Source organism: Rhinolophus sinicus, chromosome 2 (assembly GCF_057876585.1).
Source record: "Rhinolophus sinicus isolate RSI-liver-muscle chromosome 2, RSI-T2T, whole genome shotgun sequence".
In the NCBI taxonomy this organism is placed as follows: Eukaryota; Metazoa; Chordata; class Mammalia; order Chiroptera; family Rhinolophidae; genus Rhinolophus; species Rhinolophus sinicus.
Window position 1 is genome coordinate 184,344,862 of NC_142502.1, and position 15,170 is coordinate 184,360,031.

Here is a 15,170-nt window from a genome sequence, read left to right on the forward strand (position 1 = left end):
TGTTTTCCACTTCTGCTAACAGTGATTCACCATTGTACTATTGATTTTAGATTAGGAAGTGCTGATGGAGAAAATATCAAGACCATTATTAAATCCCCTGCAAATTCATGCTATCCAGGTTCAGCTGGACCTGCTTTTCTGTTTGGTAGACTCTTCCCCATCTTCTTCTTTTTTTGTTTTTTAAGAATTGAATGTATTCTTTTTTTTTTTTTAATTAAAAAAATTAGTGCTGGTTAGCACAGCTCACAGTGGCCCGTGCCGGGATCGAACCGGCTACCTTGGTGTTATCAGCACCATGCTCTAACCAACTGAGCTAACGGGCCACCCCTTCCCCATGCTTCTTATCCTTCTATTTTCATGTACCACTCCTACCCCCATTCCTGGTATTGGTATAATAGAATCAACTGTGGGGCTTTTCTAACATACACGTTTTGTTTTATTCTGTTTTCTTTATTTGCCCTTCTCTCTATATTGAGCTATATAAAGAATGGGAAGTAGAGATCTGATCTGCCTAACACAAACTGCTTCCAAATTGGTCCTTCTAAATACCTGCATTATATCTCCTTAGCACTTAATGGCTCCCTTGCCTACTAACTAAGTGAATCATGAAGTCTTCATCCTGGCCTTCCAGGCCCTCTTTTAAGAAGTCATCAATTTAATCTTTTTAACCCTTATTTTCCATTATGATGCTCATCCTGGGCAGGCTGCTAATTTCAGAGCATGGTCTTTGTTACCTGTTTCCTCAGTCGTGTTGTTTCACTCTCTGTCTTTCAGTGCTCATTGTAAAAGAAAACTTTCCTGATTCCTTTTACTCTCCTTTCTATCCTTTATCTGAGTGTGATTTCTCCTCTGCATCTTTGAATTATGCAGTTCTCGACAATGTGGGTTTGAATTGCACAGGGCCTCTTATAATAGGATTTTTCAGTTGACCCGTGTGTGTAGCCAGATATGTCTGTGTTTGGATTTTTCTTGCCGTTTTATATCCTGCATTGCACAGAACCTGAAATGTAAAAAATTTTCATTGAAGTCAATTGACTGTGATTTTCCCTGATCCGTGGGCTCAGGTGCTTCCTGGGGATTCAGTGTGCTGAAGGGGTGGGTACAGGTTCTCTCAGTGACACATCTCAAAGCAGATGAGGATCTTGTTCTTTTTCCCCCCATTGGCTTGATTTTAACTTAATTAGTTTTAAACTAACCTTTTAAAGTGGAATCAACCAGAAGAAAAGAGTGCAGGGGAAATGATTTTCCAACATTTGTCTTGTAAACTCGAGTTTTTTATTCCTTTTTTGGAATAAAACAGGCTCTTTGCTTGTTATAAGGCTGTTTCTGAGTTGCAAAAATTATCTTGCTCCCTCCATGTTTTTGTTAATTCCTGTGTTCCTCCATTCAGTCTTGGCTGTCACAGCCAGACCAGACAGGAAGCGCAAGGACACTCTTTTCTTGCATCTTTAGTGGAAACCTTAGCAGCACACACCAACTGCTCCGCATCTGTCAAATGTATGCATTGGATCTTTCTATAAAAATTATCTATTGTTTTGATATTAAAAATAAATTTGAAAGCCTCGAATGGGCCATTTTGTTTAGACTTATTTTTAAAAGTTTTTGTCTACAAATGTTTTAGGAGAAACATTTTAGGATTTTCCAAGCATGTTTCTAGCTACACTTAGGAATGTTTCATCTACTTAGTTTTTTCCAAAGAAACACATATTAGCTGTAGAAAATACAAATAAACAAATATAAGAAAATAAAAATCACCAAAAATTCCATCAGCTGAGATGGAATTATCCCTTATTATTATTTTTTTGGTCTCTCGTTCTATAGATAGGTAGATAGACACAGAGATACAGAAATACACAGAGATATAATCAATTAGGTGGTGTTTTTGCACTCGTTCACTTAATTTTAAACTTAGAGATGAGGAATATAACAAATCTTTTCTCTAGTAAATGGAAACGTTGGAATAGGAGCAATATTTTTGTCCTTCAGCTGCTCATAGACTAGTGACGTTAGGGGAAACACATGTAAAGCTTCATAATAGAAGGAACTAAGTTCCATTTGTCTGTAGTGGAGTTAGCTAACATTTTCACCGAGTATATTCTATGTGCTAAGTATTTATATTCATTATCTTATTTTATCTTGGCAACAATTCTGTGAGGTTCTTATGTAGGTGAAGTCACTGAAATTTAGAGGGGTTAAGTAAATTGGCCACATACATAGTTCATAAATATCTAGGACATTTGCCCAGATTTGTTTACATCTTACATCCATGCTTTAAGCAGTACTCTGTACAGTGTGATAATGAATAGCTACTATATCTGACTGTTTATCCATCCTTGTTGAATAGAAGAGAAGGAGCTAGAGAAAGAACAAAGGGGAATGTATAGAGATGCTGACAGATTACAATGGAACCATTCAGAAAGACATCTTCAGAAGAAATATCAGTGGAAACCAACTTTCCTAAAGTAATAGTGCTTTATTGTAGTACTTTGTAATACTAGTGCTAATGAATTTCAAAGGTATGAGGTAGACATTTGGCATCAATACAACTATTGCCTCTTAATGTTTGTTCTGTAGATCAAGTCAGAGCTTTAAACTGGTGGTTCCTGTTATGAGTCACTGAAGTGTCCCTATCACAATAGTTTCAATGAAATTCAGGCCTCGTTAACAACAGCATCTACCAACATCGTCTTTATTTATTATAAGTTTTATTAGGTAGAGCTATGGCTTTGAGGAGTTTGTTGCATTGGACAATTCAGGGTTGTGCCAATCGCTAGGCATCCCCACAAGTGAAAGTTTGTGTTCTGTTCCTAAAGGAGCTTATGAAGCAGACATATACACAACTAATTGCAATATTAGAGTACGGTAAGTACTGTGGAAGCTCAGAGAGGGAGACAGTTTTGCATAAAGAATCACCAAAACGAAAGTCAACAAGCACTTTTTCATATTTAGAAAATCATCTTGTGCCTATTCGCGTAACATTTTGTTTATTAGAATGATTGGCCTTTTCCTTCTAGGTCTGTTTTTGTTTGTTTTGTTAATTCATATGTAAACAATTAAACATATAAACACATATTTAACTTTTTTCTACCAGCTGGCAAATATCTTAGTTTCTGTTCATAGCTGTGCTTTACACAGCTGTTCTTAAAGCTTTCATGATCTGAGTCAAGCCTAAATGATATTATGCTATAAATTAATTGACTCTTAATGTTATATGGATTGTTTTTTCTAATGGAGTTAGGAAACACTCAAAATCTAATTTGTTAGAATAAGTGAAAGTTTGGAAAGTGGCATAAATAAAGGAGGGGGAATACCGTAACAACCTCTTTTTTAGCTAAATCTAACATCTTTTGGGGTTTTCTATTGACTGCTTTTTTTCTTGATGATGAGTCACGTTTTCCTTTTTGCCTTTCCAGTAATTTTAAAATTATACGCTGGTCCTTGTGGGTGGTGACAGAGACTCTGGATTTTGTTATTTTTCTTTAATGAGTGTTGATTTTTATTCTAAAATCTGGTCACCCTTAACTTGTGCAGGCTCGGTTTTATACTTTCTAAATGTAGATGTGTGAAAAGACCAAGTTATTTCCCAAGTCCTTGTAACTGGCAGGACTGAACCTCCTAACTCTGCTCCCCTTTTGCTCTTTTAGGGCATTGAATTATTAGGCTTTGTTAGGGAGTGCTAGAGTAGGCCTTGCTTTAGAGTATGGTTCTTTCTCCTAAGCTCTGTCACCTGGATGCCCAGAAAATTAGTGAGGTTTCTAGTTATCTAGAAAGATAGAAGGATGACTTAACAAAATCACAAAAATTCCTTGATATCTACATTTATTAGGTTCTTATGTTCAGATAGTGAGGGATAATTGTACATGTCTTAGAAGTTTCTCATTTAACAATCTTATTCTTAAAATTGGTTAGCTTAATTAACATGAGGGAATGAAGCTTTGTGAATTCAGCTTTATTAGATGAAACTAGATAGTTGTATTTTGAACCTAACATTTAAAGGTATGGTATACTTCATGAAATATTTAGGCTGTTGAGAATTTTCTCCTGTTTCTTTCATTAAAAATGTTCTATTTCTTATTATTTAGATAAGGATCATTTTGTTTTGTAACTAAAATATTTTAATAATAGTGTTGTGGTATGATCTGTTTTCACTTTCTCTCATAAAATTAAAGCATTAATCATTTTTGTGTTTTAAAAATCAACAGGTTCGTCATAAGGCAACACAGAAAGTTTATGCTATGAAGCTTCTTAGTAAGTTTGAAATGATAAAAAGATCAGATTCTGCTTTTTTCTGGGAAGAAAGAGATATTATGGCCTTTGCCAACAGCCCCTGGGTGGTTCAGGTAAGCATACTAACTTTTGAAGGTTTTTATGCCTTTTTTATAAGTCTTATTATTCATAAGAATTGATTTTGTGTGTTAAAAGTCCTGTATCTCCTTTACTTAGTGACAGTGCAGTTATTTTTAATAAGATTGGATTCTATATGTTTGTTTAATGTTCCTAAATAGTACATACCCTGTTTCCCCGAAAATGAGACCTAGCCAGACAGTCAGCTCTTAATACGTCTTTTGGAGCAAAAATTAACATAAGACCTGGTCTTTATTTTACTATAATATAACACCGGGTATAATATAATATAATATAATACCGGGTTTTATATTAATTTTTGCTCCAAAAGATGCATTAGAGCTGATTGTCCTGCCGGGTCTTATTTTTCGGGGAAACATGGTATATCATCTAGATGTTGGTGTGTGGAAGCAAGTATTACCTACAACTTTTTCTTTTTTAATTCCTTTATAAAGAATTGGATTTGTTAAAAGTATACCATTATTTCCTGCCTACTCTTTCTCATGATTTACATAATAGTAACAAGATAGTATGTTACGCTTAATTATATCTTCTTAGGCTCCTCTTAGCTATGACAGTTCTCAGACTTCCCTTGTTTTTGATGACCTGTACAGCTCAGAGGAGTATTGGCCAATTATACTATAGGATGTATATGCTCTTCTGTTGGAATTGTTCTGATGTTTTTCTCATGATTTAGCCTAGCGTTACGGGTTTCTGAGAGAAAGACTAGAGATAAAATGCCATTTTAATCATACCACATCAAGTCTTTTTGTTGTCCTCCTGGTGTGTCTCATTTTGTATAGTTTTTGGGTTATGTCGTTAAGCACTGATCTGTTCTTCTATAGTGTCCAATCTAACTTTAATCCTATCCCATCTGGCTTTTTTTGTTCAGCAAAGTTGTTTTGAGGTTTATCCATGATGCAGTATATCAATAATAGTTCATTCCTTCTTATTGCAGAATAGTATTCCATTGTATGGATATTGACAGTTTGTTTATCCATGCATCTGTTCATGGACATTTGGGTGTTTCCAAGTTTTTCTCTTGTGAATAAAGCTTCATTATTATTTGCAGATCAACTTGTACAATTCAGTGATTTTTTTTTACAAAAGTTACAGTTGTGCACAAATAACTACAGTCTGATTTTGGAACATTTCCACCATTCCAAATGATCACTTGTACCCATTTATAGTCGTTTGCCATTTTCCTCCCAGACCCAGGCAACCACCAGTGTGCTTCCTGTCTCTATAGATGTGCCTTTTCTGGACATTTCAGATAAATGGAATCACACAATATGCTGTCTTTGGGATCTGGTCTCTTTCCCTTAGTATACTGTTTTGAAGTTCGTGCATATTGTAGCATGTATTGTATTTCGTTTCTTTTTAGTGCTCAATAGTAGTATTCCATTGTATGGTATGGTATAACAAGAATATATTCGGTCTTTATCCCCAGTTCTTAGCACAGAGCTTTTAAAAGCTCTTGGATTTCCTGAGTGATAGCAGCGTCTTTGTTATACTAATGAGGCAACTCCTGGTGGCCTTTCGATGGCTTTGAGATGGGGACTGATCACCAGAAAGAACAAGCACATGATTAGAGGTTTGGGACTTTCAGCTGCCTGAACTCCAAGGAGAAGGGAGCTGGAGATTGAGTTTAGTCACATGGCCAATGATTTAACTAATGATGCCTATGTAAGGAGACCCTAATTAAAACTCTGGACATTGACACTCACTCAGTGGAGCTTCCTGATTGGTGAACACATTGATGTGCAGAGTGTGATGTGCCCTGATTTCATAGGGAGAGGGCACAGAAGCCTGCTCCCACCCAGACCGTGCCTGCGTAATAAAGCTGTGATCATTATATATATGTATACACACACACCCACACCCATGCACACACTGAAGTCTGAGAAGGAGGCTAGAAAAATTATTGGAAGAAATAATACCCCAAATTTGATGAAATCTGTAAACCCATAGATCTAAAAAGCTTAATCAATCAATACCAAGCAAATGAAACTGAACTAATTAAAACACTATGGTACTGGTGGCAAGAATATACAAATAAAACTAATGGAATAGAAAACTCCAACATAGACTCATGCATATGTGGACAATTTTGTTGTTTCTTGAATTGCTTTGTGTTTCAAATGTTGATTTTTGATTTTGCTCTACCTTTTCTCCTCTTTGTGGAAACCTTCTTTCTCTGCATTGCTTGCTTCCAGGAGGGGCGGGACATTAGTTGGGTGGAATGTACAGATATGTTTCCTCCTGAATTTGTGATTTCTCTGTCTCTTCTGGGGGTCAGACACTAGCCTGGTGTCTTATTTCTGGTCGAATGCCACTGCTTTAGTCTGGGGGCAGGTTACACTGCCACTTGCTGCTTATTATGAGCAAGACAACAGGGAGGGGGGGAGAGGAGAAAAACCTGTTCCAGATGTCCTACCATCTGCTCACTCATCCAGCTGTTGGCACTTAGTCCCTCTTCTTGTAGCCATTGAATATGGTACCTTTTAGGTGTTTCTAAACTGATCCTGCCTCCTCAGCTCTCTTCTTTTTGAGTTATGTGCAGTAACTTGTATTTCGTTCTGAATTCTGTCATTCTTTCACCCTTTATGTTCCTCATTCTTACTCTCTTGTAAAATATTTCTATTTATATAGATTCCTGTATTCTCCAAGAGGGAAAATGACTCATTTATGCATAGTTTGTTAGTAAGCATGAAGAAGATACCCATCTCAAAGTTTTGTCTCGTAACTGTTTCCCCTTAACGATGTCCAAATCTAAAATCAAAGATTTCATAAAGTTCATCTTGGTTTTGGATATAAAATAATTTGTCTTTTTCGGTAATAATAACAACAACAGGTTTTGGTTTTTGTTCTGTTTATGGTTTTGGTTTTCCTTCTTTTCAATTAAAAAATTTTTTTTCTTCCTGTTTTGCTTTCCAGCTCTTTTGTGCCTTTCAAGATGATAAGTATCTGTATATGGTAATGGAATACATGCCTGGTGGAGACCTTGTAAACCTTATGAGTAACTATGATGTGCCTGAAAAATGGGCCAAATTTTATACTGCGGAGGTGGTTCTCGCTCTGGATGCCATACACTCCATGGGTTTAATTCATCGAGATGTGAAGCCTGACAACATGCTTTTGGATAAACATGGACATCTAAAATTAGCAGATTTTGGCACATGTATGAAGATGGATGAAGTAAGTAATAAGCACGTAAAAAAAATGGTAGTTTTTTGAGAAACAAAAATAAACACTTCAAATCTGGACTTTATAGTTTTCAACAAAGATAAATTTAGTTTTGCTAACTATGTAATGACTCAAACGAGGCAATAAAATATCTTGATCATCGCATTTCCTTTGCTAATCATTCATCTAGCTGTAGAATACTTTATTAGTAGATTTGGTGAATCCAAGGACACAGAATATAAATTAAGGTAGGTGGGTATTTCCATCACTATTATTTCTGTATTTTTCCTTTAAAAAAGAAGTAAGGCAAGAAGCTTATGTTACCACCTCCTACTAACCTATCTGCACCAGCCACATGGAGGAGTAAGTGTGGGGACATTACCTGCGGTGCTTTACCTATTGAATAGTTCATGCTATGATTCATAGATTCAGTAGCATTAACCTCATAGGTAATTATGATGTTATTATTTTCCTTACAAAATTTCTATCTCTTATCTTCTTTTCTGTAAGTATGCTGTAATTCCTGGTAGTAGTTCCTGATTGGGAGGGGTAATGTTTTATTTCCTTTGTATTCATTTTCTCGTGTTGGATCTAGAGGATGACTTGCATATCTCTATTAGACTTTCTAAATGGCGATGTATATTGAGAGCAAACTGGATATCATCTTTTGTATGGCTTTTATAACCTTCCAGTATGCTTATACACCATGTTTCCCCAAAAATAACACCTAGCCGGACAATCAGCTCTAATGCGTCTTTTGGAGCAAAAAGTAATATAAAACCCGGTCTTATTTTACTGTAAGACCGGGTCTTAAATAAGACCGGTCTTATTTTACTATAAGACCCGGTCTTACATTAATTTTTGTTCCAAAAGACACATTAGTGCTGGTTGTGCGGCTTGGTCTTATTTTCAGGGAAACGGTTGCTAATCTTTTTTCTTGTTAATTACCTTATCAACACAATAATTTTGAATTAAGTTGATTTTCTTTTCTCTTTACCTCTTAACTTATTCATGCCTTCTGTGTCACTTTTGTTGATTGTCTTACCTTCTTCAGCGATCCATATTTTTCCCAGCTCAGCTCTAATTTTACCCCATCTTGAAAGTTCTCCCTGATAATTCTAACTTAACTGATCACTCTTCTAATGTCATAATGTCCTTACTTAGTTAGAATTTATGCTATACTTCTAGGCCATTTTTGTCTTATCTAGGTTTGTATGTCCTGTGTACCCAGCTAAAGCTTAACATCCCTTTACTGTTTTTTTTCCCCTTTACTTCTTTAATCTTCTTCATAGAGTATGTTACTATGTTTGTGTTCTGCATATATTGTCAGTGTTTAGTAGGTGGAGTATTTGATTGTCATACTATATTACATAAACACCAAAGCTCCCTCTTGTGGTGTTTATTATAGTGTGACATGATTAACAGTGAAAATTATCTTTAATGAAAATAAAGTATGAAATTATTTTCTAATAGAATGCTAAACTTTTTTATGTTATATATACTAAATGATGTTTTTGCTCTGCACTTATATCCTTAAGTGTATTCTGATTTTAATTAAACCAAAAACCTTTGGGGGCGGTGCAGAGAGAAATAAATCCCACTACCTGTTTTCAGAGTGGGTAAAAGTCGTTAAGGAAAGAAAGATACGAAGTGTGAGAGTATGAGGAACAGGACAGAATATGGTATTTACAAAATAATTTTATAAGCATGTAAGTGAATACCAAATTCAGCTATTTAAATAGCTTAAATTGTCTCTTTACAAGGCAAAATGAAATATGGTTTATGTAATTTTGTTTACTATTTTTTTAATTCAGGTACATACAGTTGAGTTAATTATACTCCTTTGTTAACAGCTTATTGTCATTAGTGTGTTCTACACAAAGGCCCCATTTTGTTTTTATTTTGTTATCCTGCATTCAGTTTCTGCCTTATTCTGTCCCTAATGCACAGCCACTGTAATGTATTTACTAAAAGCTCTTGCAGACTATAAGTATAGTATACGTGTGTATAAATAGTATAATGGTATGGGTACCATTTTGTTTACTTTTTTCACTCAATGTTTTGTATCTATTCCCGATATATGTAAATTAGCACACTGCTTCTTATTCCATAGTATTTATCTATTTTATTTATTATTCCCCCTTGTGTTGGTCACATCCAGCTCCCTGCTACCAACAGTAGTATTATGTTGAACATCTTCATACATGCCCCATGTGTATTCTGACAAGGGTTTCCACTAAGCAAAAACCTAGAAATGAGACTGCTGTATCAGGATACATAAATCAAGTGTTATCTGATCTCCAGAATGGCTGAAAATGTCCAGACTTCTTGCCAGCAGTGCGTGAGAGAGACCCTGCCTCCCCATGTCCTCACTCATCCTCCCTATATTATTCACTCTCTAAATCTTACCAGTTCCCGTGGTATAAAGTAGTGTTTTTCAAAAATCACATTTATTTTATAACTAATGATGTCAAATCTTTCTTCTTATACTTGTCAGTCCTTTCTGTTTCGTGAATTACCTGTGTTGTATATCTTTTGACATTTTCAAAATGACTTCCTGTTAATGTGCCAGGATTCCTTATGTAATCTAGACAGTGAGTGCACAGATATTGCTGGTACCATCTTCTAGTCTGCTACCTATCTGTGTCTTTTTTGTTTGAACAGAAATCCTTAATTTTGATGTAGTCAAATGTTAATTCTAAATACTGAAATTTCAAAATGTTTGCTTTACCCCAAATCTCCATTCCTCAAGTAATATTAATAATTACAATTAATATAATGTTGAAGAACAAAGGAGTTTTTTAATTGAAAATTAGTACATAGAATTTACAGTTTTGTTATGTTAGTTATTAATGTAAATAGTGTTACTGCAAGTTTCAGTTTCATCACTTTGTCTTTGATTGTTGTTACAGTCTCAAAGCCTTTGGAAACTTCCATAGTTTCATTCTCATTCATCTAGATGTCTATAGAAAGGATCAGCAAACTAGAGCACAGGGCCACATCTGGCCTGTGGGGTTTTATACAACTTCTCTGCCATAAATGGTTTTCCATTTTTTAAAGATTGCTTAAAAAAGAAAAGGAAGATATGCAGTAGAGACCCACGTTGCCCACAAAGCCTAAATATTTGCTGTCTGGCCCTTTAACGAAAAGTTTGCCAACTCTTTATACTGTAGACGGAGATGCTTGAATTGCTTTTTAACTTTTCTAGCTTCATATAAAACATTATGTCATGGATAAAAGCAAAACTAAAATACAATATAAAATTATAACCTATAAGGACTAAAATAATTCGTTACTATCACAATTAAGAGTAATGATATCACATTAAGTTCTATCATTGATAAATTATGGATTGCACAATCAATTCTCTGGTGCTGTCACTCTTTTTCTCCCTGAAAAAAAAGTATCTGGATGTGAGTGAAAGTCACAGTGCAGTATATTTATATCTAGATGTCTCAATGATAGCCAAGAAGTACTGTGATTTAAAGTTACTTGCATTAATTAGATAAATTGAGTTCCCTCTTTGCCTGTTAGGCATTTTATAGCAACCGCTACCACCTTTTCAGGCATATTTTATGTTAATATTTTAAATTACCTGAAAACAGTATAAGATTTTATCCATTAGTATTCTAGTGTATACCGTTTGATTAATTTGGGGCTATGAATTTTTAAAAGCTACTTGGTAAAATTTTGATATTCTGACCCTTGTACAGTGACATCAATTTTTAAAATATAGACATTTCTATTCATGTTTCTGCAAAATTATACATTTAAAAGACCAGGTTTACAGGAGCAATGGGGACAGGCCATTTAAAAGCTATGCAGCTTTGTAACCGGAGCCCTAATGAAAATAATAATTGGTACCCAAGAAGAGAACTAGAATAATAAGCAGCTTTGTGTGCCTGTGGGCACTGTACAATGGAAGTGGGGTTCTAAACCAGTTGGGCTATTTTTTTACATAGAACACAAAAGAAGCAGGACCTTCCATTATCCAAGAATGCTACAAGGCAAGGGATACGCCTCTCTGAGAAAGGAACCCCTGGTGCAAATGCTCATTTTTAATTATTGAAGTGAACTAAATAGGATCTTGCCTATGTAGCAGTCAAACTGAGGCTTTTAATGCTTCTGATAATTAAGAATTCTGTTTACAATTTTTCTTTTACACTGTTACAGGAAACATTCTGAGTAGTTTCTTAGACCAACTCTAAGATTTGTGATAGACCGATTTTGTGTTTTTAGTAAATCTCTCAATTTATGATATTTTGTCAGTTACAAAACACTAGCAAATACACACTTAATGTAATTCATGTAAAATAAAGTACTTTCGAGGAAGCTTTTAAAAATGCATACGCGTTTATGGTGCTCTCTAGCTTAAGTAGATTTTTGTCACCTGAGTAAAGTTCAAACTCCTTAGCTTGTCACATAAAGCCTCTTATGATAATATGATCCCTGCCTACTTTTTCACCCTCATTCTCTATCATTTGACCTTTTGTTTTGTACCTTATGGTACAGAGGTCTTAAATTATGTAGTAGTTCGTTTCATACCAGGCCATTTCATGATTCCTGGCCTTCATATATGCTGTTACTGAATACAGTCTTCTTGGCCGATTCCTACTCATACTTTGAAACTCAGTCCAAAGTTTGCTTGTTTTATGGAGGCTCTTTAGGTTGCTTCCTATGTCCTTCCAAAAAGACATGCCATTTTTTGGGAGCATTTTCTTATTTTTTGACATAAGATGTTTGAAGACTTGTCTTGTATTTTCTCTGTCTAAACCCTGGAATCAGCTACTTCTCCGAGAAGCTCTGATTTATTCATGAATGGTATTTAGAAATCAGTACTTGGGTGCTAGATATGCTTATTCTCCTGGAGTGTCATTACTTCTAAGCCCTCGCAATGGACACATGTACATTATATACACTATACGTACTAACCCACATGCACAGGCATGTTCATATTTAATTTTGTATTTGTGTATATAGTATATTAAAAATCCATGAGTTCATACTGATACTTCTGATTCTAGTTCTACACCACAGGGTTCATTCTAATCTTCCTCCTTTATTTTTTTGGACAGTGAGAAACCTGGCTCTCATTATGTACAATATCTAATATTGGGCAGGTAAAGGAAATGAAGGGCATTTAAATTAATCTACAAAATCTTTGCAAGTTTCGGCTGATGTTTATCATGGCAGAGTATGAAGACCCTTTTGTATCTTCAATTTACAAGTCAGACAACCATAATCCAACAAAGGTTCCTCTACTCAACACACAAACATCCCTGAGAGATCCATGCATCAGTACATCGGAAGGTGGGCGTATTAGGGGAGGTGGGAAGGTAAGGGGTAGCTAGGGACGGTGGCTCTGTACGCAGATGCACAGATAAAGAGATTAAACAGCGTGCTACTGAACAACTATTAGGTCAGTGAAGAAATAAAAAAAAATTAAAAGATACATAGAGATAAATGAAAATACAACATACCACAATTTTGGGGATGCAGCAAAAAAGCGGTAGCAAGAGGGAAGTTTGTAGCAATGCAAGCCTACTCAAGAAACAGGAAAAATCTCAAACAATATAACATTACACCTTAAGGAACTAGAAAAAGAAGAACAAATGAAGTCCAAAGTCATGGAAAACCAAAATAGACCAATCACTCGTAAGAAAATTGAAATAGTAATCAAAAACCTCCCACAAAACAAAAGGCCACTACCAGATGGCTTCACTGGTGAATTCTACCACACGTTCAAAGAAGATTTAATGTCTATCCTTTGCCACATCTTCCGAAAAATTGAAGAGGAGGAATGCTTCTCTAATTCATTTTATGAGGGCAACATTACCCTGACAACCGATAGCAGTTAAGGACATCATAAAAAAAGACAATTACAGGCCAATGTCTCTGATGAACATAGATGTAAAATTCTTCAACAAAACACTAGCAAATCGAAAACAATAATATGTTAAAAGGATCGTCTACCACAATCAAGTGGGATTCATCCCAGGGATACAAGGATAGTTCAGCACCTGCAAATCAATCAGTGTGATATACACCACATTAACAAAAGATAAAATAATATGATCATCTCAATAGATGCAGAAAAAGCATTTGACAAGATACAACATCCATTTATGATAACCTCAATAAAATGTGTGTAGAAGGAAAGTACCTCAACATAATAAAGGCCACAGATGACAGACCCTTAGATAATACCATACGCAACAGTGAAAAATTGAAAGGTTTTCCTCTAAGATCAGGAACAAGATAAGGATGACTATTCTTGCAGCAATTATTCAACATAGTACTGGGAGTCCTAATCAGAGCAATTAGGCAAGAAAAAGATATAAAGGGCATCCAAATTGGAAAGAAAAGGAAGAAGTAAAACTGTCACTATTTGCAGAGAACATGACAATATATAGAAAACCCTAAAGACCAGCAAAAAAACTATTAGAAACAATAAAGTTGCAGGATACAAAGTCAGTATACAAAGATCTGTTCCATTTCTATATACCAATAACAAAATATCAGAGAAATAAAACAGTCCCATTTAGATTTGAAACAAAAAGAATAAAATGCTTAATAAATTTAGGGTCAAGGATCTCTACACTTAAAACTACAAGACACTGTTGAAAGAAACTGAAGAAGACAGAAAGAAATGGAAGGATAATCTGTATTTATGGATTGGAAGAATTAACATTGTTAAAATGTCCATATTGCCTAAAACAATTACAGATTCAGTGTAATCCCTAGCAAAATTCCAATGGCATTTTTCACAGAAATAGAAGCAAAAATCCTGAAATTTGTATGGAACCATAAAAGACCCTGAATTGTTAAAGCAATCCTGAGAAAAAAAAGAACAAAGCCGGAGGTGCCACACTCTCTGACTTCAAACTATACTACAAAGCTATAGTAATCAAAACACTTTGGCATTGGCAGAAAAACAGACCAGTGGAACAGAATTGAGAGCCCAGAAATAAACCCACATATATGGGCAACTAATTTCCGGCAGAGGAGCCAAGAATATACAATGAAGAAAGTCTCTTCAGTATATAGTGTTGGGAAAGCTGGACAGTCATATGCAAAGGAATGAAACTAAAACACTATCTTACACCATATACAAGAATTAACTCAAATGAATTAAAGACTTGAGTGTAAGACCTGAAACAGTAAAATACATAAAAGAAAACATAGGCATTAAGCTTCTGGACATTGATCTCAGAAATGTTTATGTGAATTTGACTCCAAATGCAAGGGAAGCAGAAACAAAAACAAATGGAATTACGTCAAACTCAAAAACTTCTGCACAGCAAAAGAAAATAATGAAACAGAGGCAACCAACTGAATGGCACAATGTTTTTGCAAATGATACCTCTGTTATGGGACTAATATCCAAAATATATAAAGAACTCATACAACTCAACAACAACAAAACAATCCAATTAAAAAATGGCAGAAGACCTGAATAGATACTTTTCCAAGGAAGAAATACAGATGGCCAACAGACAAAGATGTTTAATATCACTAGTTTTTAGGGAAATGCAAATTAAAACCACAATGAGATATCACACCACACCTGTGTGAATGACTGTTGTCAGAAAGACAAGAAATAACAAGTGTTGAAGAGGATGTGGAGAAAAGGGAACCCT

The 15,170-nt window shown here is 35.1% G+C and overlaps 1 protein-coding gene and 1 non-coding gene across 2 annotated transcripts in view; one reads left to right on the forward strand and one right to left on the reverse strand.

Annotated features, from left to right (window-relative positions):
* ROCK2 (Rho associated coiled-coil containing protein kinase 2) overlaps nt 1-15,170 on the forward strand; it is a 108,141-nt gene that overhangs the window by 49,209 nt on the left and 43,762 nt on the right. The window contains exons 4-5 of the mRNA XM_019750089.3: nt 4,203-4,340; nt 7,282-7,542. Of these exons, the coding sequence (XP_019605648.1) occupies nt 4,203-4,340; nt 7,282-7,542 (399 nt within the window). The remainder of the gene's footprint in view (nt 1-4,202; nt 4,341-7,281; nt 7,543-15,170) is intronic.
* Nucleotides 250-323, reverse strand: TRNAI-GAU (transfer RNA isoleucine (anticodon GAU)). Its single transcript has one exon. It is a non-coding gene; the product is annotated as a tRNA-Ile (tRNA).